At 47.4% G+C, this 27,875-nt stretch overlaps 1 protein-coding gene across 1 annotated transcript; it reads left to right on the forward strand.

Annotated features, from left to right (window-relative positions):
- Window positions 1-433: 433 nt before the first annotated feature.
- LOC120919577 (cytoplasmic polyadenylation element-binding protein 1-B-like) lies at window positions 434-27,875 on the forward strand. Its single transcript, XM_040331790.1, has 12 exons — window positions 434-471; window positions 5,004-5,160; window positions 9,914-10,111; window positions 11,667-11,869; window positions 12,367-12,613; window positions 14,715-14,825; window positions 18,472-18,561; window positions 21,042-21,178; window positions 21,330-21,528; window positions 22,870-22,964; window positions 23,976-24,056; window positions 27,608-27,875. Exons 1-12 carry the CDS (start codon window positions 442-444, stop codon window positions 27,695-27,697), a joined length of 1,638 nt encoding a protein of 545 aa, XP_040187724.1. The 5' UTR covers window positions 434-441; the 3' UTR covers window positions 27,698-27,875.

Genomic DNA, 27,875 nt, shown 5'->3' on the forward strand with positions numbered 1-27,875 from the left:
CCCCCCCCATGAGTGATCACTGACCCCCCCAGGATGATCAAACATTACTCCCCAATGAGTGACCCCCCCAGGATGTTTTAGCATTCCTGCCAATGAGTGGTGGCCCCCCAGTATATTGCATTATCCCTCCCCCATGAGTGATCACTGATCCCCAATATGATCCAGCACTCCTCTCCAATCAGTGACCCCCCAGTATATTGCGCCCCCCCCCAGTGAGTGATCACTGATCCCCCCACTATATTCCAACCCTTCCACCAATAAGTGCTCCCCCCAGGACGTGGGAGCACAGTAAGCCCCGCCCCCTCACGTTCCTCCAGCAGTAGTGGGAGATAGGTTCCTCCTATTCCTAGTTCTTGGAGGGCGGGGACCGAGAGGAGAAGGGGGCGGGGCCCCTGCTTGTTGTTGAAAAGTAAATCAGAGAAGTCGTAGAAGAAGAGGAGGATGGATGCCCGGGCCATGCTTCCCCCCATGGTAAGTGCCTCCTGGATCCCCTCCTAATGGTGCAGCATGTGAGGGGCCCCAGACCAGTGTGAGGGGCCCCAGACCAGTGTGAGGGGGCCCCAGACCGTGCACTGCGTGTGTAGCCGCCTACTGCAACTGTTTTCATGCGCCTGGTGTGCAGCACAGAGAAGGCCTCTGCGATTGGTTGCTCTGCAGCGGAGCAGGGGTTAATCCCCGGGGAGGGTCACGTGTCTTCCCTGTCCGGAGCCGAGCGCAGAGGAAGAGCCGCCGAGGAGCCGCCATGTGTGCGCTGCAGGTTCTCTATGGAAATGATTGCACACTCATTATATATATATATATATATTATATATGCAATGGTCTGTAGGGCAGGGCAGGTTATATCTATAGGTTTGTTGGGTAGGATTTATGTAAAGTTTTGCAGGGTAATGCACAGGGCCTGTCTGATCTGGGGGGGGGGGGGGGGCAGAAAAAAATAAAGTCAAGGGGCCAGTACAATCCTGGCAATAACTGCCCAAATGTTTATCAAAATACTATTTGTATTAAGAAAATACTTTAAAAACATTATTAGCACACAACACAACTTACACATTTCCTGATAAATTCCTACCAAGGCCCCGTTCACATGGGCTGTCCCTAGAAATCCCAGCCCCCCCCCCCTGCAAAACACTAAGGGCCAGATTCTCGTAGATATCCGGCGGCGTAACGTATCTCCTTTACGTTACTCCGCCGCAAGTTTAACGGGCAAGTGCCTGATTCCCAAACCACTTACCTGTAAACTTGCGGCGGCGTAGCGTAAAGTCCACCCGCGCAAGCAATCCTAATTCAAATGATCCTGGTAGGGGGCGTGGATCATTTAAATTAGGCGCGCTCCCGCGCCGATCGTACTGCGCATGCTCCGTCGGGTAAATTACCCGACGTGCATTGCGCTAAATGACGTCGCACGGACGTCATTTGTTTTGACGGTAACGTAAATGGCGTCCAGGGCCATTCACAGACGACTTACGCAAACGACGTTAAATTTTCAAATTGCGACGCGGGAACGACGGCCATACTTAACATTGAGTACGCCACCTAGGGGGCATGTTTATCTTTACGCCGCGTATCGCTTACGGAAACGACGTAAAAACACTACGACGGGCAAGCGTACGTTCGTGAATCGGCGTGACTAGTCATTTGCATATTCTACGCTGACCGCAAAGGAAACGCCACCTAGCGGTCAGCGTAGATATTGCAGCCTAAGATACAACGGCGCTGGCCGTCGTATCTTAGGCATGTTTAAGTGTATCTCAGTTTGAGAATACACTTAAACATAGGATCGGACTTAGATTCGGAGTTACGTCAGTGTATCTGCTGATACGCCGGCGTAATTCTTTGAGAATATGGCCTTCTGGGCTAGATTCAGGTATCTACGCCCATTCTTATGGCGGCGTATCGTATTTACGCTGCGCCGCCGTAAGTTATAGAGGCAAGTGCTGTATTCACAAAGCACTTGCCTCCTAACTTACGGCGGCGTAGCGTAAATGGGGCCGGCGTAAGCACACCTAATTCAAATGAGGATGAGGGGGGGCGTGTTTTATTTAAATTGATGTTGACCCCGCGTATTTTACGGCATGCGCCGTTCGTGAAAGAATCCCAGTGCGCATGCTCGAAATTCCGCCGCAAATCGTCATTGCTTTCGACGTGAATGTAAATTACGTCCAGCACTATTCGCGAACGACTTATGCAAACGAAGTAAAAAAATTCAAATTTCGAAGCGGGAACGACGTCCATACTTAACATTGGCTGCGCCTCCTAATAGCAGGAGTAACCTTACGCCGAAAAAGCCTAACGTAAACGACGTAAAAAAAATTGCGCCGGGCGTACGTACGTTTGTGAATCGGCGTATCTAGGTCATTTGCATATTCTAAGCCGAAAACAACGGAAGCGCCCCTAGCGGCCAGCGTAAAAATGCACACAATTATACGCCGCCGTATTCAAGTTACGTCGGCAGGGGGAAGCCTATTTTTTTCTACGTATCTGCCTTTGAGAATCGACGTAAAGATACGACGGCGCAGGTTTAAAATTACGGCGGCGTATCTGGAGATACGCCGCCGTATCTTCTTGCTGAATCTAGCCCTAAAAATACATGAAAATTATTATTAGGGATGAGCCTGATGTACGACTCAAACATCGGGTGTTCGCCGAATAGCGAACAATTTGCGGTGTTCGCGTCAAATTCGAAATCAAAATCTACGGGAGATTGACATGAAAAAGCAAAAGTGCAAATTTTAAAGGCTAATATGCAAGTTATTGTCATAAAAAGTGATTGGGGACCCGGGTCCTGCCCCAGGGGACAGGTACCAATGCAAAAAAAAAACGTTTTAAAAACGGCCATTTTTTCGGGAGCAATGATTTTAATAATGTTTAAAGTGAAAAAATACAAATTAAATATTCCTTTAAATTTTATGCCTGGGGGGTGTCTATAGTATGCCGGAAAAGTGTTTAGAACAGTCCCACAGCAAAATGACATTTCAAATGCCCCCCAATCCCTGCTCCAAGCACAAATCCCTCTAGCAAAAATCCCCCCACCCAGCACAAATCTCCCCCAGTCCCTTCTTCAAGCACAAATCCCCCCTCCTAGCACAAATCTCCTCCCTCAAATCCCCCTCAATCCCTCCTAGCACACATTCCATCTCTCATCTCCCCTCCCAGGACAAATTTCTCAATCGCTCCTCCTAGCACAAATCTCCCCCAGTCCCTCCTTCAAGCACAAATCCCCCCTCCTCCTAGCACAAATCTCCTCCCTCAAATCCCCTCCAATCCCTCCTCCTAGCACAAATTCTTCCTCTCATCTCCCCTCTCAGCACAAATATCTCCTCTCAATCGCTCCTCCTAGAACAAATCTCCCCCAGTCCCTCCTTCAAGCACAAATCCCCTTCCTAGCACAAATCTCCTGCCTCAAATCCCCCTCAATCCCTCCTAGCACAAATTCCATCTCTCATCTCCCCTCCCAGGACAAATCTCTCAATCGCTCCTCCTAGCACAAATCTCCCCCAGTCCCTCCTTCAAGCACAAATCTCCTCCCTCAAATCCCCCTCAATCCCTCCTCCTAGCACAAATTCTTCCTCTTATCTCTCCTCTCAGCACAAATCTCCTCTCAATTGCTCCTCCCAGCACAAATCTCCCCCAGTCCCTCCTTCAAGCACAAATCCCCCCTCCAAGCACAAATCTCCTCCCTCAAATCCCCCTCAATCGCTCCTCCTAGCACAAATTCCCTCTCTCATCTCCCCTCCCAGCACAAATCTCCTCTCAATCGCTCCTCCTAGCACACATTTCCCCCAGTCCCTTCTTCAAGCACAAATCCCCCCTCCTAGCACAAATCTCCTCCCTCAAATCCCCCTCAATCTTCCCTCCCAGCACAAATCTCAAAAATATTGCTTTGCTCTATAACTTCTGTTGCTCTGTGTTTAAGCTTTTGGGGGCACACCCTAATGCAATAGGCTGCACACACCTATGTCTGTAGGCAGGGAGGCTTGTGACGTCATTGGTCATACTTGGTCATTGACGTGGACCTAATATGGCCTTGTGACCGGCGACTCAATTGTTTCAGACTGTTAAGAATTTCTTCAGCTACTAAGTATTGTAGAGAGAGGCCCAGATTCACGTAGGGCGGCGTAACTTTGTGCGGGCGTAGCGTATCTTTTTTACGTTACGCCGCCGCAACTTAGAGAGGCAAGTGCAGTATTCACAAACCACTTGCGTCCTAAGTTACGGCGGCGTAGCGTAAATGGGCCGGCGTAAGCGCGCGTAATTCAAAGTAGGCAGGTCGTGGGCGTGTTGTATTTAAATTAAGCGTGACCCCATGTAGATGCATGGCCGAACGAACGGCGCATGCGCGCGCATGCTCAGTATCACGTTGAATTTACACCCAAAGATACGCCGGCTCAATGCCTGTGACGTGAATGTAACCTACGCACAGCCCCATTCACGTACGACTTACGTAAACGACGTAAAAAGATACGCTTGTTCCGACGTCCATACCTTGCATGGGCTGCGCCACCTAGAGAGCAGCTTTATCTTTACGCCGGCGTATGTCTTACGTAAACGGCGTAACTAATTGCGACGTACGTACGTACGTACGTACGTACGTACGTTCGTACGTACGTACGTTCGTGAATCTGCGTATCTTGCTCATTTACATATTCGACGTGGAAATTAACGGAAGCGCCACCTAGCGCCCAGCGTAAATATGCACCCCAAGATACGACGGCGTCGGAGACTTACGCCGCTCGTATCTTGGCCGAATTTATGCGTAACTGATTCTATGAATCAGGCGCATAGATACGACGGCGCACATTCGGACTTACGACGGCGTAGATGGAGATACGCCGTCATAAGTCTTTGAGAATCTGGGCCAGAATTTCTAAAAAGGTGTCAAATGCCAGTATAAAAACACAATACACGGGTAAAGGGGAAGGGGCATTGTGACTGCCAGGGGGGGTCAGATGGGCTTCATCTCCCAGATGGTTTGGCCTATTAAAATGAAAGCATTTATTTTGCAGATGGATGATTTTGGGAGAACCAAGGATTGCCGGGGACACCTGTCTGACACTCCGGCTCTTTCTACATGTACCAATGCAGATATTTTCAGACTGGTAAATGCCATGTTGGACGACTTTTTGGATGCCGCTGCGGTTCATACCACCCCCAAGGCCAACGGTAAATGTGACCCCCTGCAAGGCATTCTTCTGTGTATGTGATATAAAATGATCCAATTTACCACTTACAGGCTGGAAGATTTCCCCCCTTAACCACTTCCCGACCGCCGCATGTATATGTACGTACAGGCAAATGGGCGTACAGGTACGTCCTTGCCCCCCCAGAACCCCCCCCCCCCGCTACATGCGGCGGTCGGATTCCCGCGGGGAGCGATCCGGGACGACGGCGCGGCTATTCGTTTATAGCCGCTCCGTCGCGATCGCTCCCCGGAGCTGAAGAACGGGCGGCGCATCGATCGAGTGATCCCTTTTATAGGGAGACTCGATCGATGACGTCATTCCTACAGCCACACCCCCCTACAGTTGTAAACACACACTAGGTGAACACTAACTCCTACAGCGCCCCTTTGTGGTTAACTCCCAAACTGCAACTGTCATTTTCACAATAAACAATGCAATTTAAATGCATTTTTTGCTGTGAAAATGACAATGGTCCCAAAAATGTGTCAAAATTGGCCGAAGTGTCCGCCATAATGTCGCAGTCACGAAAAAAAAACGCTGATCGCCGCCATTAGTAGTAAAAAAAAAAAATTAATAAAAATGCAATAAAACTATCCCCTATTTTGTAAACGCTATAAATTTTGCGCAAACCAACTGATAAACGCTTATTTCGATTTTTTTTTACCAAAAATATGTAGAAGAATACGTATCGGCCTAAACTGAGGAAAAAAATAAATGTTTTTATATATTTTTGGGGGGATATTTATGATAGCAAAAAGTAAAAAATATTGAATTTTTGTCAAAATTGTCGCTCTATTTTTGTTTATAGCGCAAAAAATAAAAACCCCAGAGGTGATCAAATACCACCAAAAGAAAGCTCTATTTGTGGGAAAAAAAGGACGCCAATTTTGTTTGGGAGCCACGTCGCACGACCGCGCAATTGTCTGTTAAAGCGACGCAGTCCCGATTTGCAAAAAGGGGCAAGGTCCTTAAGCTGCATTTTGGTCTGGGTCTTAAGTGGTTAAAGGAGTTGTAAAGGTAAAAGTTTTTTAACCTTAATGCATTCTATGCATTAAGGTGAAAAAACATCTGTGGATTAGAGGCGCCCCCCCCCCCCTTTTCTTGCAGGCTTTTCGGCCGTCTTCCCGGCTCATTCATTGGTTTATTGAAAGCAGCGCAGCCAGTGGTTCTCGCTGCTGTCAATCACATCCAGTGACGCGGGAGGCGGGGCCGAGTGATACAGTCGGCGGCTATGGCAAGGATTTTTTTCTGTTGGGAAATTTGAGAACCTGCTCTCAATCTTTTGCTGGCGGAAATTCCGACAGCAAAAGTCCGATGGAGCCTACGCACGGTTGGAATTTCCGTTCAAAAGCTCACATCGGACTTTTGCTGTCCGAATTTCCGATCGCGTGTACGCGGCATTAGAGGACAATGATGTATCTAGTGTTGCTTTTTTCTTAACAGATCTGCTTTAGCAGGCCTGCTTATCTCTGGTGTTTTAGCAGTAAAGCTTAAAACCTTTCCATTGCCAAGGCAATTACTTTTTTTACTCCTGTTGTTGACCCCGACTTCTCCATCCCTGCATTCAGTTTGGCCCAGAAAGTGAAGGTTATGGTTACGAGATAAATCTTTGCAATATATTTGCTTCAGCTCTTTCCACTCCCACGGATGAGCAGAGTGGAATATTGTCCTCCTAAATTGTAATATAAGAGCTTGACAAGCTAGGACAGACAGCCAGACTGTACAGCAGAAGTGGATCAATCAGATCGGACCATGCATGGGAGCTGAGCCTAGCTTTGCCTGGTTCATTAACCACTTCCCGGACCGCCCGCCGCAGTTTTACGTTGGCTGTTTAAAGAGGAATACCGTTGTTATGGTAGCCGCTAGCTACCATAACCACAGTATCCTTTTCTTCAGCGGGCGGTCCGCTACAAGATAAAAGTGGTCTCTGTGGCGGATACGCCGCAAGATCACTTTAATTGATGGCGGGAGAGGGGCGCCCCACCTCTCGCCGCTCTCCGGTGCCCTCCGCCGCTTGCCGTCGGCGGAGGCGATCCGGTCCTCTCTCGTGCTGGGTATGGAGACGACTGAGGGAAAGATGGCCCCCACCCGTCTCCATATCATAGCGGGGCGGAAGCGACGTCAAAACGTCACTTTCACCCATAGGTCTTAACCACTTGCCTACAGGGCACTTTCACCCCCTTCCTGCCCAAGCCATTTTTTTAAGCTTTCAGCGCTGTCACACTTTGAATGACAATTGCGCAGTCATGCAACACTGTACCCAAATAACATTTTTATAATTTTTTCCCCATAAATAGAGGTTTCTTTTGGTGGCATTTGATCACCTCTGCGTTTTTTATTTCTTACGCTATAAACAAAAGAAGAGGGACATTGATTACTGTATAAATGTGACTGGCAGGGAAGGGATTAACACTAGGGGGCGATCAAGGGGTTAATGTGTTCCCTGACTGTGGGGGGAGGGGACTGACTGGGGGAGGTGACCGATGGTTGTCCCTATGTACAAGGGACACACCATCGGTCTTCTCTCCCTGACAGGACGTGGATCTGTGTGTTTACACACACAGATCCACGGTCCTGCTCAGTTACTGCGCAATGGCCGCCGGGCACGCGCATCGGGTCCCTAGTGGCTTTGGAAGGCTCTACAGGGCACTTTCACCCCCTTCCTGCCCAAGCCATTTTTTTAAGCTTTCACCGCTGTCACAATTTGAATGACAATTGCGCAGTCATGCAACACTGTACCCAAATTACATTTTAATAATTTTTCCCCATAAATAGAGGTTTCTTTTGGTGGTATTTGATCACCTCTGCGTTTTTTATTTCTTGCGCTATAAACAAAAGAAGAGGGACAAGTTTGAAAAAAAAAACACAATATTTTTTACTTTTTGCTATAATAACTATGCATTTTTTTTAAAACACATTTCTTCCTCAGTTTTGGCCGATACGTATTCTTCTACATATTTTGGGGTAAAAAAGGTAAAAAAAAAATCGCAATAAGCGTTTATTGATTGGTTTGCGCAAAAGTTATAGCAGCTACAAAATAGGGGATAGATTTATAGCATTTTTATTATTATTTTTTTTTTACTAGTAATGGCGGCGCTCAGCGATTTTTATCGTGACTACGATATTGCGGTGGACACATCGGACACTTTTGACACATTTTTGGGACCATTCACATTTATACAGCGAACAGTGCTATAAAAATGCATTGATTACTGTATAAATGTGACTGGCAGGGAAGGGGTTAACACTAGGGAGGCGATCAAGGGGTTAATGTGTTCCCTGGGAGTGATTCTTACTGTGGGGGGAGGGGACTGACTGGGGGAGGTGACCGATGGTTGTCCCTATGTACAAGGGACACACCATCGGTCTTCTTTCCCTGATAGGACGTGGATCTGTGTGTTTACACACACAGATCCACGGTCCTGCTCAGTTACTGCGCAATCGCAGGTGCCCGGCTGCCATTGTGGCCGCCGTGCACGTGCATCGGGTCCCTAGTGGCTTTGGAAGGTTCGACATCATATGACGTCCACCCAGAACAATAGGGTCTTCCTCCCACCGTCATTTGACGGCGGGTGGTAGATAAGTGGTTAAAGGGACTTTTTATTTTATTTTATTTTTTATAATGACATAATTATTATATATTTTTTTATTATTGCATTTTAGTCCAAATATGAGATCTGAGGTCTTCTAGACCCCAAATCTCATATTTAAGAAGTCCTGTCATGCTTTTTTGTATTACAAGGGATGTTTAGATTCCTTGTAATAGGAATAAAAGTGACCCTAATTAAAAAAAAAAAAAAAAAAAACTGTAAAAAGAAATAAAATAAAGCAAAATAAATAAGAAAAAAAATGTTTTTTTAAAGCTCCCTGTCCAGACGAGCTCATGCACAGAAGCGAACTGATACGCGAGCAGCGCCCACATATGAAAACGGTGTTCAAACCACACGTGAGGTATTGCCGCGATCGTTAGAGCGAGAGCAAAAATTCTAGCCCTAGACCTCCTCTGTAAGGCCCCTTTCACATTGGACTGGGAGCCGCGTTGGCGGTATATCGCCGCTAAAAATAGCGGCGCTATACCGCCGGGATTGCCGTGGGAATCGGCCGCTAGCGGTGCGGTATTAACCCCCGCTAGCGGCCGATAAAGGGTTAATACCGCCCGCAATGCGCCTCTGCATAGGCGGTATTGCCGCGGTTTCCCATTGTTTTCAATGGGAAGGAGCGGTATACACGCTGCTCCTCTCACCGCTCCAAAGATGCCGCTGACAGGAGAGTTTTTTGTCTTCCGCCAGCGCATCGCCTCAGTGTGAAAGCCCTCAGGCTTTCACATTGAGGTAGCTGGGCAGGAGTTTTTCAGGCGGGATAGCAGCGATATTTTTAGCGCTGTACCGCCTGAAAAACTCCTCAGTGTGAAAGGGGTCTTACTCAAAACATGCAACCTGTAGAATTTTTTAAACGTTGCCTATGGAGATTTTTAAGGGTAAATGTTTGTCATCATTCCACGAGCAGACGCAATTTTGAAGCGCAACAGGTTGGGTATCAATTTTCTCGGCGTAACAGTCCGCCTGTGTGGAAGAGGCCTGAGACAATGATTGCTGAGCTCTCAACATAGCAGGCAAGGCAGAATACGAGGGTGTGGGTAATGATAAGTCTGTTATTAGGCAGCGCATTCTACCTGTTGCAGGTGAAGATTTCTTTATGTTCACCAGAATCATCTTTTTCTTCCTCTTTCTAAGCAGACTATCCTAATACAGAGGGGGCAAGCAGAGTGCTCTTCCCTACAACCCAAGATCCATCCCCTCGTGGTCCTCCTGACCCTGACAACGCCCGCTGCGGTCTACAGTTTCCTGGCCTGACTGGCTGGGACCGAGTATGGAGCTCCCTGGACCTCGAGGTTTCTAGGCAGTCTAGCACACCGACAGTAACCAAGTCAGGTAAGATGCGGCGGACCGTTTCCAGCGGATAACCCCTCGTCTGTACGAGGCCTTAGTGATCCCTCTAGTAATAACTAAAGATATATAGAGGGATCAGGACCTCCTTACTTGTGCTGGTGACCCCTCTAGTGATATAAATATCTATATAGAAGAATCAGGACCTCCTTCCTCCTGTTAGTAATCCTTCTAATGGTGTGTCCCAGTTTATTTTTACCATGCAGCCCAAAACATGATTGTCTAGTTTATCTTAGGCCCCTTTCACACTTGTGAGACCTGAAAATTGCTTGATTTTTCCGCAATTTTTGCTGCGAATTGGATCGAGGAATTTATCCGCTTGCCGACCGCGTCCTGCACATATACATCGGCAGAATGGCACGGCTGCGCAAAGTGACGTGTATATATACGTCACTATGAATTTGGAGCCCCTGCCTGCTAGCTCCGTGCTCATAGGACCCGCGGACTCAATGTCTGCCAGTGTCCCGCGATCGGGTCACAGAGCTGCAGAACGGGGAGAGGCCAGTGTAAACAAGGCCTCTCTCCGTTCTGCCTAGTGACAGGACAGTGATCTACTGCTCCCTCTCATCGGGAGCAGCGATCAGTGATGTGTCAAAGTAAGCCCCGCCCCCACACAGTTAGAATCACTCCCTAGGACACACTTAACCCCTTCCTAGCCCCCTAGTGGTTAACCCGTTCTGTGTCATTTACACAGTAATAAGTGCATTTTTATAGCACTGATCGCTGTATCAATAACAATGGTCCCAAAATAGCGTCAAAAGTGTCCGATGTGCCTGCCATAATGTCGCAGTCATGATAAAAATGGCAGATCGCCGCCATTACTAGTAAAAAAATTAAAATTATTAATAAAAATGCCATAATACTATCCCCTATTTTGTAGACGCTATAACTTTTGCGTAAATCAATCAATAAACGCTTATTGCGATTTTTTTTTACCAAAAATATGTAGTAGAATACGTATCGGCCTAAACTGAGGAAAACATTTTTTTTAGATATTTTTGGGGATATTTATTATAGCAAAAAGTACAAAAAAAAATATTTTTTTTCAAAATTGTCGCTCTATTTTTGCTTATAGCGCAAAAAAAATAAAAACCGCAGTGGTGATCAAATACCACCAAAAGAAAGCTCTATTTGTGGGGGGGAAAAAGGTACCTCAATTTTGTTTGACCGCGCAATTGTCAGTTAAAGCGACGCAGTGCCGAATCGCAAAAAGTGGGCTGGTCTTTGGCCAGCAAAATGTTTCGGGGCTTAAGTGGTTAAGCAATGCCTGTGTAAACAAGAGGTCTATGGTCCTCAAATCGCATCAAAGTCGGACCAAAGTAGTGCAGGGACTAATTTGAAGTCGCTGAGACTTGAAGTCGCACAGATATGAACGGTGCTTATTGGAAAACATGGGGAACGACTTGTCGTGCGATTTTGCAGTCCCAAGTCGCAGGACAAGTCGCACAAGTGTGAAAAGGGCCTTGTTTGACCATGCACGGTCGTGTTATACAACATTAACTTGAAGACTAAACACAATTTTTGGACTTTTTATCTCTAGTTTTCAACCTACTCAAAAACCCTCCAGCAAATCCACCACCTCTTGGCTCCTGGCCAATGGATCCCATTGGCTCAGACCCGGCCCTCCTGCTGAATGGCTCCAGATTGGACAGCAGTTTGATTTTAGAATCCCGCTCTAGCAGCCCCTCGAGTTCTGATACAAGTGGATTCCACTCTGCCTCGGATCACCTTACTGACTTGATGGTAAGTTAACAGCAACTTTCCTTCCCTGGTAATCAGCTTTTCTCTTTAGCATGTTGGCCCTACTCACACTTACACTCACCGGCCACTTTATTAGGTACACCTTGCTAGTACCAGTGTTCTGTCGAGGAGTGCGCCCCATCAAATAGTGTATGATCCGGATCATTGCAGGTCCATCCTCAGTAAGGGAAACAGGCAGTGAAGCTTGCGACTTCACTGCCCGTTTCCTACTGCGCATGCGCGAGGCTCGCGTCGCTTTGTGAATGGGGGGCTGCTCTCTGGGATACACACAGTTCCCAGAAGGCAGCGCGTCCTATTCACAAGAAGGAGGATGCGGAAGAAGACCCGCCGTGGATAAGGAAGAGGCAGATTAGGAACATCCGCATAGCAACAGGTATTTCGGGTGAGTTTTTGCAGCATTTTACTGCTTTTTTTTTTTCAGGGTGGAACTCCACTTTGAGTTCACTAATTTGTCATGTTTTGTTTGTGGCTTACTCTAGTCAGGTTTGCGGATTTCTCCTCCTCTATCATTGCAATCTTCGAGAGGTGGCGTATCTCGAGACCCTTTGAAGTTGGCCGTTGGCTCAAGGCGGAATCCGGACAATGCTTCTTTAGCAACAGCTTCCCACTTGAGGATGTCCAAGAGATGGCCGGGCCCTTCTGTCTGTCCATCCCGGGACCTTTTAGAATCGGCACACGACCCATTTAGTATTGAAAGGGAAGCTCGGCTGCATAAACAGGCTGCAGGTAAGAGATTTGTGGACGTTGTCCGATTTTTGGAAAAGTTTAAGGATACCGGGGAGCCGAGAAAATCCAGATACCATAGCAGCTGAAACTAAGTGCACATGTAAGATGAATTCATCCTTTCTATTAGGGTTGTCCCGATACTAGTATCGGTATCAGGACCGATACTGAGCATTTGTGCGAGTACTTATACTCGCACAAATGCGCCTGATACTTGGTCGGCGGCGAGCGGACTCTGGGCAGAGAGGGTGGGCATCGTCAGTAGGCGGATCGGACCGTCTCAGTGTGCGGCGGAGCCGACGAATGGATTCAGTGGGCGTGGAGGGCGAGTCTGGTGTCAGTGGGCGGAGTGGGCTGGCGGAGGGGTCATCTTGGCAAACCCTGCACTTGGCCACAGTAAGCCAGCAGCTGACATCTTGTTACACACTATGGGCTAGATTCAAATAGCCCGCCGTAACTTTGTGCGGGCGTAACGTATCTCAGATACGTTACGCCGCCGTAACTTAGGGCGCAAGTTTCCGTATTCATAAAGAACTTGCGCCCTAAGTTGCGGCGGCGTATCGTATGTTGTCCGGCGTAAGCCCGCCTAATTCAAATGTGGATGATGTGGGCGTGTTTTATGCAAATTGATTGTGACCCCACGTATTTTAAGTTTTTTACGAGCGGCGCATGCGCCGTCCGTGAACGTTTCCAAGTGCACATGCTCCAAATTACGCCGCAAACTGTCAATGCTTTTGACGTGAACGTAACTTACGTACAGCCCTATTCACGAACGACTTACGTAAAAAACGACGCTGTTCGGTCGTTTCCGACGTCCATACTTAACATGACTTACCCCTGCTTTATAAGGGGTAACGTTACGCCGGAAAAAGCCTTACGCAAACGACGTAAAAAAAAGACGTACCTTTCTGAATCGGCGTGTCTACCTAATTTGCATATTCCTTGCGTAAATCGACGGAAGCGTCACCTAGCGGCCAGCGTAAATATGCAACTAAGATACGACGGCGTAAGAGACTTACGCCAGTCGGATCTTAGCCAAATTTTGGCGTATCTTGCTTTCTGAATACAGAAAGAAGATACGCCGGTGCAGCTTAGAATTTACGCGCCGTATCAATAGATACGACGACGTCAATTCTTTCTGAATCTAGCCCTATATTGTCAAAAGTATTGGGACACCTTCCTTTACATGCATGTGAACTTTAATGGCGTCTTAGTCCGTAGGGTTCAATATTGAGTTGGCCCACCCTTTGCAGCTATAACAGTTTCAACTCTTCTGGGAAGGCCGTTCACAAGGTTTAGGAGTGCGTCTATGGGAATTTTTGACCATTTTTCCGGAAGACAATTTGTGAGGGCCAACTCAATATGGAACCCAAAGGACTAAGACTGGGATGCCATTAAAGTTCATGTGCGTGTAAAGGCAGGCGTCCCAATACTTTTGGTAATATAGTGTATATTTCAAGTAGCCTTGAATGATGAAGGCTTGGATTTATTGAGGGGATAGAAGAGAGCCATGGAAAGTGATTAGGGTGCATGAATGTTCCCCACTAAGATAAGCAATATGGCAGTATAATAGAAATATAGACACAGTGGAAACTGGGATTAAGAGCATAATCCGTTCCAGGAGAATGCTTGTAATCCAAAGCACTTGCATATCAAAGCGAGTTTCCCCATAGAAGTCAATGGAAACAAGGATAATTTGTTCCGCATTGACTTCTATTGTATGCATGCAATACCACATGTGGCCAGAGGTGGGGGAGCGCCGGAGAGACTCAGAAATACCCAGAGACAGCGCGGCTGCATTCGGGAACTGAGTATTTCCAAAAGGCTCAGATCGGCTCCGGTGCCCCTTCACCTCTGACCAAACTCACAAAAAATTGCTCGTATTGCGAGACGCTCCTTAACTGCGTTACTCGCAATCCGAGGTTCCAATGTATAGGACGATTAGCACTCTTGCCATGTTCCTGTTCTAAGGAAATTAATGTTTATCCACGCACATAATGTATGTAAAAGTCAAGAGCTTGATATTGAATGTTGCCATATAAATGTCCTAGAAAAGTTCAAAGCAGGAGTTAATATTGCCATAACTATTTTTTTTCATTAATAGCTTTAAATGAAGCATCTTACACATGGAGTGGTCAGCTACCTCCTCGCAACAAGAATCAGGTTTATTCCTGCAAGGTGTTTCTCGGTGGCCTTCCCTGGGATGTCACAGAGTGTGAGTAGACCAGATGAAAACAGTTACAAGGTCGGGGCAGTTAACAAAGAGGCGCAATATACAGTTCCAGGGTCAGGGCAGGCAGCAAGCAAGCATCATCCAGTAAGCAGTCCAGGGTCAGGGCAGGCAGCGAGCAAGCATAGTCCAGTAAGCATTCCAGGGTCAGGGCAGGCAGCGAGCAAGCATAGTCCAGTAAGCAGTCCAGGGTCAGGGCAGGCAGCGAGCAAGCATAGTCCAGTAAGAAGTCCAGGGTCAGGGCAGGCAGCGAGCAAGCATAGTCCAGTAAGCAGTCCAGGGTCAGGGCAGGCAGCAAGCAAGCATAGTCCAGTAAGCAGTCCAGGGTCAGGGCAGGCAGCGAGCAAGCATAGTCCAGTAAGCAGTCCAGGGTCAGAGCAAGCATAGTCCAGTAAGCAGTCCAGGGTCAGGGAAGGCAGCGAGCAAGCATAGTCCTGTAAGCATTCCAGGGTCAGGGCAGGCAGCGAGCAAGCATAGTCCAGTAGGCAGGCCAGGGCAGGCAGCGAGCAAGCATAGTCCAGTAAGCAGTCCAGGGTCAGGGCAGGCAGCGAGCAAGCATAGTCCAGTAAGCAGTCCAGAGTCAGGGCAGGCAGCGAGCAAGCATAGTCCAGTAAGCAGTCCAGGGTCAGGGCAGGCAGCGAGCAAGCATAGTCCAGTAAGCAGTCCAAGGTCAGGCAGCAATCCAAAGAGTAGTCAGGGTGGGAGGCTATGGTTTGCAACAAGGGGATCTAGGTCAGGCAAGCAAACAGAGGGAAATCAGGAACCTGATGCTTTCACAACCACTTCAATACAGGGCACTTTCACCACCTGCCCGCCCAGGCCAATTTTCAGCTTTGCGGTCATGCAACACTGTACCCATATGACATTTTTAATAATTTCTTTACACACAAATAGAGCTTTCTTTTGGTTGTATTTAATCACCACTGTCGTTTTTTATTTTTTGCTAAATAAAGGAAAAAAGACCAAAAATTATGAAAAAAAATTAATAAAATTTCTTGGTTCCTATTGTACAAATCAATAATCTTTCTTTATAAATTTAGGCCCAAAATATATTCTCCTCCATTTCTTTGGTAACCCAAATTGGCGTTTATTATTTAGTCTGTAGGAAAGTTATTGGCCCGGATTCACAAAGCACTTACGCCGACTTATCTCCAGATACGCCGCGTAAGTGCAAATATGCGTCGTCGTATCTGTGCGCCGGACTCAGAAACTAAGATACACCTGAAAATAGGCTTCATCCGACCGACATAACTTGCCTACGCCGGCGTAGACTGGGCGCATATTTACGCTGGACGTATTTGGCGCACCCATTGATTTTCTATTCACATGCAAATGAGGGAGATACGCCGATTCACGAACGTACGTCCGTCTGACGCAGTGAGCGTAAATTCATGCGTTCGGCGTAAAGTTATGCCCCATAAAGGAGGTGTAACTCAGCAGCATCCATGCAAAGGGAACACAAGCCGTCGTATTTTACGTAGGACGTGAATATGACTGGGCGTAGGTTACGTTCACACCGTAGCCAGTGATCCAACGTATCTTAGGGAGTAGTTCTGACGTGATTCTGAGCATGCGCACTGGGATGCGTCCACGGGACGGCGCATGCGCCGTTCGTTATACGTATCTGTCTGGCACTCAGCCCATCATTTGCATGGGGTCACGCCTCATTTGCATGGCTCACGCCCACTTCCACCTACGCCGGCTTACGCCTAGGAAACCCATCACAGTTTTGGCAGCACTGGCTTTGTGAATTCAGTGCTTGCCTCTCTGTGCTGCGTAGCGTAAAGGAGATACGCTACGGCAGCATAAATATGTGCCAATGTCTGTGAATCCGGGCCATAGAGTCCACAAACTGTGAATATATATCTGAATATCGATCAGTCCTGATGTACTGTCATTTCTTGAGGGCCGAAAATGTAAGGACAGTACAAATACCCCCCAAATTACCTTTCTTTCGAAAAGTAGACCGTCCAAGGTATTTAGTAAGAGGCTGTCAGGAATGCTGGTAGATCAGACTGTGTGACCGCACAGAGGAACCAAACAAGGTGAGTAGTGAAATAAAAGGTGTTTATTTACAAATGTGTGAACCACCAGTGCACAATAAAACGACAAACAGTATGTACAAATAAAGGGGAATACCGTATTCATAAACGAGCCAAGCCGAGGTCATACACATGGGAGGTCAGTAGATGGGTAAGGATGGGGACAGGAATCAGGACACAGGGAGGACAAGTCCAGGCAGGGATCAAGGATCGGGATCAGGTCCAGGGATCAGGTCCAGAAATCAGGGTCAAATACAAGCTCAAGATCAGGGTAAGTAGACCGATACCAGGGCGAGGACTGATTGCACACGCCGGGTATATATAAGCCTGTTAATTACGTTCAGGTTACACCTGAACGCAGGAAGGGCTGTATGCACCACACTGCCAAGAATCCCCCGCTGGTGGACGCCAGTACTGCAGCCCAAGGATCACATAGCACCACCAGGGAAGAACTCCCCCGACAGTCCAAGACTGTCGGGAGACACCTGGTGGTGGGCCACAGTACTGCACGCCAAATACCAGGCAGTAACACCAGCAGGGGGAACCTTCCCTGACAGAGGCATGGCAAGTTTTTTGAAATTGGAAATTTTTGTCCAAATTTTTTGGAAAATTAAGACTTAAAAAAAAAAAAAATATTCACATACTGTCATCAGTGCAGTACAGCGTTGTAATATAACTGATAGATCGCGACCACGCGCAAGGCACGTTCCAGGAGGATGTCATATGATGTCCACGTGGAGGACCAAATTCTGCTGGGGGGGGGGGGGGGGTTGTGCTGCCAGACTTGTTACCCTGCTGCTGATGGGAGCAACTAGGAGTCTGGGAAGACATGTTATCCCGCTGCTGATGGGAGCAACTAGGAGTCTGGGAAGACATGTTATCCCGCTGCTGATGGGAGCAACTAGGAGTCTGGGAAGACATGTTATCCCGCTGCTGATGGGAGCAACTAGGAGTCTGGGAAGACATGTTATCCCGCTGTTGATGGGAGCAGCTTGAAAGCTGACTAACAATCTAATGCCGCATACACACCATCACTTTATGTGATGAAAAAAAACGACACTTTCTGTGAAGTAAAAAATGACGTTTTTGAAACTTCAATTTTCAAAGACGACGTTGCCTACACACCATCATTTTCTCACAATGTTCTTGCAAAGTGAGGTTACGTTCCACCACGTTTTCCATTGAAACTCGCTTCATAAGTAGCTTCTGGGCATGCGTGGATGAAAAAACGTCTTAGAAAACAACGTTTTTTGCTACACACGGTCAATTTCTGTGAAGTAAAAAGTGCACTTTTGAAAAACGACACATAAAATTGAAGCATGCTTCAATTTTTTTTGGTCATTTTTTACAAGACATAAAACGACGTTTTCCCCCACACACAGTCAATTAAAGTAATTTTTTTTCATCACATAAAGTGATGGTGTGTACGTGGCATTACACTAAAAGCTAGTTATCCATTAGGGTAGTTGTCTTTTTTGCTTAACATTCTAAAAAGCCTTTGCTGAGATGTTGGCCCGTCTTTCAAGCCCAGATAGAAGACATTGTCCTTTCATTTCTTATATTGTGTATTTGCCTTTCTTGCTTTGCAGCATCCCTGATAAAAGCATTCCGTGTGTTTGGTGCTCTGACTGTTGAGTGGCCTGGTAAGCAGGAACTTCATCCACGTTGTCCTCCTACAGGTAATATATCTAAAGGTAATAGTAGAGTGGTAGGCGATTACTTTATTTGAGCACTTTGTGATGACGCACAACAAGCCACCCTTGGAGCTTCTGGGGCACGGTGATGGAATTACTACAAAGGTTTCAATATTACCCGGCTATGTTCAGCAGCTACACTATATTACCAAAAGTTTTGGGACACCTGCCTTTACACGCACGTGAACTTTAATTCCATTTACATGTTTAAGCAGACATCCATAGACTGGGAATATGCATTATTAGACATCCATAGACAGGAGACATGTTTAGGAAGACAGCCATAAAATGTGGAAATGATTTAGAAGACATGGATAGACTAAGACAAAACAGATTAAAGCGCACACATGCAAAAATACGGGGGTTTGGTCACACTATATGGTCATATAGTGCTAAGCCCACTTACTGCGACAAAGTACCCCGAATTAGTGGGTCCTACCCTGTTAATAGAATGAAAGAACCTGGGTCTCAACCATGGGAGATAAACTCCTCTATGTGGGAGAACTGAAGGGATTCCTCCTATGCACTGGTGGCCACTAATGTGAGGTTATGAAGAGGGGGAGGGGTGCTCCAGTCCAAGAGACCTGGTCAGGGTCTATACCAGTGATGGTGAACCTTGGCACCCCAGATGTTTTGGAACTACATTTCCCATGATGCTCATGCACTGTGCAGTGTAGGTGAGCATCATGGGAAATGTAGTTCCAAAACATCTGGGGTGCCAAGGTTCAACATCACTGGTCTATACTATCGATAGACTAGGGACATCCATAAACTGGAGGCATGCTTTGTAAGACATCCATAGACTGGAGACATAATTAATAGGATATCCATAGACTGGGGACATGCTTTTGAAGACATCCATAGACTGGGGACATGTTTTGAAGACATCCATATACTGGGGACATGTTTTAAAAGACATCCATAAACTGGGAACATCCATGGAATAGGGACGTGTTTCAGAAGACATCCATAAACTGGAGGCCTGCTTTAGAAGACTTTTGCTGACTGGGGACATGGTTAAGAAGACATCCATAGACTGGGGACATGCATTATTACAGTGTTCCCCAACCCCCGGGCCGCGGACCGGTACCGGTCCGTGGATCAACCGGTACCGGGCCGCCCGAGGAGGAACTTTAAATAATCCGCCCACACACTGCAGCGCAGAGAGATGACATCATCTCCCATCCGCATCACTGCTGTGTCGTGCTCACAGCGCGGCCCCTATACTGAGGCGAGCGAGAAGAGAGATGACATCATCTCCCATCGCCCGCCCACCCACATCACTGCTGTGCCGTGCTCACAGCGGGGCCCCTATACTGAGGCGAGCGAGAAGAGATCATCTCTCACCGCCCGCCTGCATTGCCGCTCTTCCCCGCTCACAGCGGGGCTGCTATAATGCTGGGGGAAAAAAAGATGTCCCATTAACACTGCAAAGCACCCCCCCATTACCGCTGCTCTCCCTCACTAGTCACTACCCGCTACTCCAGGCTTGCCTCTGACCTAATGCGAACACCTGTGCTGCCACCAAAGCAGTGACAATCCACATCTGGTGGCAAATGACAAGCTGCATCTGATGACAGGTGACGCGGCAAGTGACAATCTGAATCTGGTGGCAGGCGATGTGGCAAGGGACAAAATGCATCTGGTGACAGGCAGCTTGGCAAGTGACCCTCCGCATCTGGTGGCAGGCAACGTGACAAGTGGCAAAATGCATCTGGTGGCAGGCAACGTGGCAAGTGACAAGCTGCATATGAAGGCAGGCGATGTGGCAAGTGACAATCCGTATCGGGTGGCAGGTGACGTGGCGAGCGGCACTCTGGCACATTCTGCATTATGGTGAGTTGAACTATTTCATTGTATATTACAATTTAATAATAGAAATAATGCGCTTTAATCATCCTGACACCATATCAATCATTGTGCCGGGATGATTAGCCATTACCCCGATAAATTTCCTGCGAAAAGGCGCATACCCCGCGCATACCCCGCCTTGGCACAATTTTCTTTAACAACGCCGGTCCCCTGTGCCAAAAGGGTTGGGGACCACTGCATTATTAGACAGCCATAGACTGACTAATAGGACATTCATAGACTGGGGACGTGCTTTTAAAGACATCCATAGATTGGAGACGTGTTTAAGAGGACATCCATATACTGGGGACATGCTTTAGAAGACATCCATAAACTGGTTGCATGCTTTAGAATTGACTGGGGACATGTTTAAGAAGACATCCGTAGACTGGTGACATGCATTAGAAGACATCTATAGATTGGAGACATGTTTAGGAAGACATCCATAAAAAGGGGACATCATTTAGAAGACATCAATAGACTAGGGACATCCATAGACTGGGGACATGCTTTTGAAGATAGATTGAATAAACACACAGACTACTGTTTATGGGGGGCCCCAAGGGCCACACAACAGCTGTGCTGTCTTAGATTTGTATTTCTTAATATTTTAGGCTATGTTTATCTGGTTTTTGAGTTGGAGAAGTCAGTGAGAGCATTACTTCAAGCCTGCACCCAAAAGTTGGAAAGACGAAATGAGCCGTGTGAACACTTCTATAGAATGTCAAGCCGCCGAATGCGCAGCAAGAAGGTAACAGCCCCTCACAGTTCAGTGTGGCAGGAATACCAGAAAGCTGCGCCTTGTGGGTGACACATGGTGAATTATTGAGGCTTAAAAATATTTTTTTTTGCCTTTTTATTGAGCACCAATTTTGTTCAGACTGTCTTTTTGTGTCCTCTAGGTGCAAGTCATACCTTGGGTGCTGGCAGACAGCAACTTTGTTCTCAATGCATCGAGTCGCGTGGATCGCACTAAGACTGTGTTTGTTGGTGCATTGCATGGCATGCTAAGTGCTGAAGCCCTCGCCACAGTAATGAATGACCTTTTCGGTGGAGTGGTTTACGCCGGCATTGATACCGATAAGCACAAGTACCCGATTGGTGAGCAGCAGTTTTTTTTTTTACGTATTTTTTAGGCGTACTGAAAAAAGGACGCCATGTAGTATTTACCGCAGCAACGTCGCTGGGGTGAATAGGACTGAATGAAATGCCACTTGTCATTGGTTGATTCGTATATCCCCTGATGAAGCCATAAGGCGAAACATGTTGGGATAGTATACAAATATGAGCTCCAATTCAGCATGAACTTTCGTCACTTGACCACCATAATGAAATGTTAAACGCTACTCTACAAACTGCTTTGTTTGTTTTTTAATCTTGTCTTTATTGAACTATATTTTTTTTATATATACGGTTTCTATTATTATTTGCAAGCACCGTTGATAATCCTCTCCCAATTTCTCCCCCTTTTTGAATACTTGACTATTTGGGATGAGGTGCTAAATACATTGGCCCGGATTCACAAAGCACTTGCGCCGACGTATCTCGAGATACGCCGCGTAAGTGTAAGTATGCGCCGTCATATCTATGCGCCGTGCCCATAAACTGAGATATGCCTGAAAATAGGCTTCATCCCACCGACGTAACTTTCCTACGCCGGCGTATCGTGGGCGCATATTTACGCTGGCCGCAAGTGGCGCTCCCATTGATTTCCTATTCAATTATGGAAATGAGGAAGGTACGTCGATTCACGAACGTACTTGCGCCCGGCGCATAATATACGCGGTTTGCGTAAGTCGTACGTCCGGCGTAAAGGTATTCCCCATAGATGAGGCGCAACTCATGCTAAGGTATGGACCAGGGAACAGCCGTCGTATTTTACTTTGTTTACGTAGTACGTGAATAGGGCTGGGCGTAGGTTACGTTCACGTCGTAGGCAGTGATCTGTCGTATCTTAGGGAGTAGTTCCGACGTGATTCTGAGCATGCGCACTGGGATACGTCTACGGGACGGCGCATGCGCCGTTCGTTTTAAGTACTTGTATGGCACTTGGCCCCATCATTTGCATGGGGTCACGCCTCATTAGCATGGCTCACGCCCACTTCCACCTACGACGGCTTACGCCGAGGGAACCCAGCGCAGTTTGGGAGGCAAGTGCTTTGTGAATTCGGTGCTTGCCTCTCTGCGCTACGTCGGCGTAGCGTATATTAGATACGCTACGCCGTCATAAATATGCGCCAATGTATGTGAATCCGGGCCTAAGTATTTACCTTAGTCAGACACAATTCTACAATTGTGATATTTCAAACAAGTTCTAAAAAAAAAAAGGAAAAAGCGTAATGCACCTGTATTGGCACATCTGCGCTGTTCTTAAGCCTATAACCAGATTTGGGCTGAGGGTTCAACTTTATTATCTCTGTGTATTACGTTTATTTCGCTCAGGTTCTGGACGCGTCACTTTCAGCAACCAGCGCAGTTACCTCAAGGCGGTGAGCGCGGCTTTTGTGGAAATAAAAACATCCAAATTCACCAAGAAGGTAAGTGTGGTGGACTCGCATCCAATGAATGTGCTCTGAGGCTGCTTATACCTGCTGTTTTTTCAAATATGCTGAAAGCAAATCTTTTTTAACCACTTCATCGCCTGTGTGTAATGACAGCGGAAGCGAGGCAGCACTGGCGTGCATGAGCGCTCCCCTACCCAGAAGTGTCGGATCCTGTATATATACGTGATCTGGCACAGAGATACCGCTCTGTAGTGGTATTAGAGCTGCACGATTAATCGCGGAGAGAATCGCGATTTCGATTCTCCCCGCCCGCAATCTCCCCGTGGGATGACCCGCGATTCTTCTGTGTTCACCGCTGGTTCCACGTAACCAGCGTGGAACGCAAATGCCGCCGACATCGAAACCGACGTCAGCAGCCTGCGCCGCTGGATAGATTCCTTGAGCTTCTCTCACAACAATAGTTTGTATCCATGCGCCACCCAGTGGTTGCCGGCGGTACTGCTTCTGATGTATTAAACCTTCTCACAGTTCTGTACAACTGTGTGTATCCATGCGCCACCCAATGGTTGCTGACAGTACTGCTTCTGATCTATAAAAAAAGAGACCAGTGATATGTCTATAATGTTAAAGACCATATAACTCCTATGAAAAAATCAGAATCAAAGTTTTATTCTGCTTTTTTCATAGGAGTTATATGATCTTTAACATTATAGACATATCACTGGTCTCTTTTTTTATATATTCATATTTTCAGATAAATCACAGGTTTTTTTTATTATTATTTTTTTTTTGGGGGGGGGGGGGGGTTCTGGCATTCCATTTTTGAGAATCGTGATCTTTTGTCTTAGCAAAAGAATTGTGATTCTCATTTTGACCAGAATCGTGCAGCCCTACTGCCTATAGAGGAGACCATGGCTGTCTTCAGCCTGCCAGAAAAGACTGAGGTTGTCAGAGGAGCAGGTGATGAAGATCCTGGAGTAGCTTTGCTTTGTATATCATGTCATTGTATATTGCCATTCCATGGCCATCCTTTTCTCTTTCCAGATTCAGATTGACCCGTACCTGGAAGAGTCTGTGTGTCAGGTCTGCAGTTTACAGTTCGGTCCATTTTTCTGCAGAGAGAAGGTGATTGGATCTCAGTGTTGGATCATCTTTTCTAATCAGTGCGAGGAGTTCAGTGAGAGGAGTTCAGTGAGAGGAGTTCAGTGCGAGGAGTTCAGTACGAGGAGTTCAGTGCGAGGAGTTCAGTACGAGGAGTTCAGTGTGAGGAGTTCAGTGTGAGGAGTTCAGTGAGAGGAGTTCAGTGAGAGGAGTTCCGTGCGAGGAGTTCCGTGCTAGGAGTTCAGTGCTAGGAGTTCAGTGAGAGGAGTTCAGTGAGAGGAGTTCAGTGAGAGGAGTTCAGTGCAAGGAGTTCAGTGCTAGGAGTTCAGTGCGAGGAGTTCAGTGAGAGGAGTTCAGTGAGAGGAGTTCAGTGAGAGGAGTTCAGTGAGAGGAGTTCAGTGCGAGGAGTTCAGTGCGAGGAGTTCAGTGAGAGGAGTTCAGTGAGAGGAGTTCAGTGAGAGGAGTTCAGTGAGAGGAGTTCAGTGCGAGGAGTTCAGTGCGAGGAGTTCAGTGAGAGGAGTTCAGTGCGAGGAGTTCCGTGCGAGGAGTTCAGTGAGAGGAGTTCAGTGAGAGGAGTTCAGTGAGAGGAGTTCAGTGCGAGGAGTTCCGTGCGAGGAGTTCAGTGAGAGGAGTTCAGTGCAGGGCCTGCGGCTGCCTTTGGTTGATTTATATAGAATAAACCTATATACATTTTGTGCAGCATGCTGCTAATTTTCTGTGATTTGGTGTGTAGATGACACTTGGAGATGGAGGAAGTTTGAGGTGACAAATTTACCTTTTGACCCCTCAACATCTGAGTCCCCTATTCATGTCAGAATGCCCTCATCACATTAGAGTTCCTGCATCAAAAGCCCCCCCCCCCCCCCCATTTCCCATAAGGGTCCCCCATCACATTAGAAGTCTCCTCATCACATCAGAGTTCCCACATAAAAGTCCCACCATCAGGTCAAAGTCTCCTTTTCACAGAGACCTCCCCTATCACATCAGAGTCCCACCATCATATCAAAAGCCCCCCCCTTTCCCATAAGGGACCCCCACGACATTAGAGGTCTCCTTATCATACCAGAGTTCCCTCATCACATCAAAGTCTCCCCTTCACAAAGATCTCTCCCATCACATCAGAGTTCCACCATCACATCAAAGTCCCACCATCACATCAAAGTCCCCTCTCCAAAGAGACCTCCCCTATCACATCAGAGTCTCACCATCAGGTCAAAAGCTCCCCCCTTTCCCATAAGGGTCCTCCCCTAACATTAGAAGTCTCCTCATCACATCAGAGAGCCCACATCAAAGTCCCCTTTTCACAGAGACCTCCCCCATCACATTAGAGTCCCACCATCACCTCAAAGTACCCTCTTCACTAAGGCCTCCCCATCACATCACAGTCCCACCATCACCTCAAAGTTCCCTCTTCACAGAGACCTACCCAATCACATCAGAGTCCCACCATCACCTCAAAGTTCCTTCTTCACAGAGACCTACCCAATCACATCAGAGTCCCACCATCACCTCAAAGTTCCTTCTTCACAGAGACCTACCCAATCACATCAGAGTCCCACCATCACATCAAAGTCCCACCATCACCTCAAAGTCCCCTCTTCACAAAGACCTTCCCCATCACATCAGAGTCCCACCATCACCTCAAAGTCCCCTCTTCACAGAGACCTCCCCCATCACATTAGAGTCCCACCATCACATCAAAGTCCCCTCTTCACTGAGGCCTCCCCATCACATCAGAGTCCCACCATCACCTCAAAGTTCCCTCTTCACAGAGACCTACCCAATCACATCAGAGTCCCACCATCACCTCAAAGTTCCTTCTTCACAGAGACCTACCCAATCACATCAGAGTCCCACCATCACATCAAAGTCCCACCATCACCTCAAAGTCCCCTCTTCACAGAGACCTTCCCCATCACATCAGAGTCCCACCATCACCTCAAAGTCCCCTCTTCACAGAGACCTCCCCCATCACATTAGAGTCCCACCATCACATCAAAGTCCCCTCTTCACTGAGGCCTCCCCATCACATCAGAGTCCCACCATCACCTCAAAGTCCCCTCTTCACAGAGACCTACTCAATCACATCAAAGTCCGACCATCACATCAAAAGCTCCCCCACTCCCTTTCCCATAAGGGTCCCCCATCACATTAGAAGTCTCCTCATCACATTAGAGTTCCCTCATCAGTCCCCTTTTCACAGAGACCTCCCCCATCACATTAGAGTCCCACCATCACATCAAAAGCCCCCCTATAAGGTTCCCCCATGACATTAGAGGTCTCCCTACCATACAAGAGTTCTCATATCACATCAAAGTCCCGTCTCCACAGAGACCTCCCCCATCACATCGGAATCCTGTCATCAAATTAGAAGCCCCACCCTTCCCATCAGAGTCCCCCTATAAATGAGAGCCCCCCCATCACATCAAGTCTTTCCACCTCCCTCACAAGTATTCTCCACCACATCAGTGGACCCATCACATAAAAAGCCCCGCCTTCTATTACATAAGAGTCCCCCCAATAACATCAGTGTTCCCCTATCATAGAATTTTGATCCATATATCTGTACAACCAGCCTGTACGGTTTTTCACAATCAATCAGTGCCGCCAGCTATAGCCAGCAGCACTGATCATTGTATTCTGATGCCGGGGGAAGGCCCCCTCTCCTCAGAACACAATGGGAATGACACAGCAGGAGGGGTTTCCACATGTGTGAATGTAGAAATTCTGGCCCAGATTCTCAAAGGAGATACGCCGTCGTATCTCTGAGTCTGGGCCGTCGTATCTATGCGCCTGATTCTTAGAATCAGTTACGCATAGATTTCTATTAGATCCGACCGGCGTAAGTCTCTTACGCTGTCGGATCTTAACTGCATATTTACGCTGGGCGCTAGGGGCGTGTACGCTGATTTACGCCTAGAAATATGTAAATCAGCTAGATACGCGAATTCACGAACGTACGCCCGGCCGACGCAGTACAGATACGCCGTTTACGTTAGGCTTTTCCCGGCGTAAAGTTACCCCTGCTATATGAGGCGTACATGCGGCGTACCAATGTTAAGTATGGACGTCGTTCACGCGTCGAAATTTGAAAATTTTGCGTAAATCGTCCGTAATTTACGTTCACGTCGAAACCAATACGTCCTTGCGGCGTATTAGGAGCAATGCACACTGGGAGATTTCCACTGACGGCGCATGCGCTGTTCGTTAAAAACGTCAATCACGTCAGGTCACATAACATTTACATAAAACACGCCCCCCTGTTCCACATTTGAGTTAGGCGGGCTTACGCCGGCCTATTTACGCTACGCCGCCGCAACTTCCGGAGCAAGTGCTTTGAGAATACTGCACTTGCCCGTCTAAGTTGCGGAGGCGTAACGTAAATCGGATACGTTACGCCCGGGCAAAGATACGCCGCTGACTGAGAATCTGGCCCTCTATTTTATTTTTTTTGCTGGTCGCTTGATTTTTTTTTTTTTTCGCTGGTCGATTGAAAAAACGATTTAGCACTCCGGTGCTTAAAGTGGTCAGTATTGCAAAAATTATCACCTTTTTTTTTCTCTTTCTCTTTTTAGGTTTGCTTCAAGTATTTCTGCCGTTCCTGCTGGCACTGGCAGCACTCAATGGAGGACCTGCGTCGCCACTGCCCGCTCATGCGCAAGTAGAAGAGGCGGGACTCCAGATGTTGACCAATAGGAATATTCTGATTAGATGATGAGGTCCTGTGTCCCCCTCTCTAGGGGGCACATTCAGCACTTATACATTCCTGTTGACAGGCGGCAGTTGATGAAGTCACCTGGCAGCGGATGGTGGGGGGGGAGTCATGTGATTCAATCACCTGGC

The sequence above is a fragment of the Rana temporaria genome, chromosome 12 (assembly GCF_905171775.1).
Source record: "Rana temporaria chromosome 12, aRanTem1.1, whole genome shotgun sequence".
In the NCBI taxonomy this organism is placed as follows: domain Eukaryota; kingdom Metazoa; phylum Chordata; class Amphibia; order Anura; family Ranidae; genus Rana; species Rana temporaria.

Coding starts and splice junctions, on each gene's coding strand:
- LOC120919577 (XM_040331790.1), top strand. CDS start 442: ATGGATGCCCGGGCCATGCTTCCCCCCATG. Junction 14,826..18,471: donor TCCCTGGGATGTCACAGAGT/GTGAGTAGACCA, acceptor CTTGCTTTGCAG/CATCCCTGATAAAAGCATTC. Junction 22,965..23,975: donor CATCCAAATTCACCAAGAAG/GTAAGTGTGGTG, acceptor TTCTCTTTCCAG/ATTCAGATTGACCCGTACCT.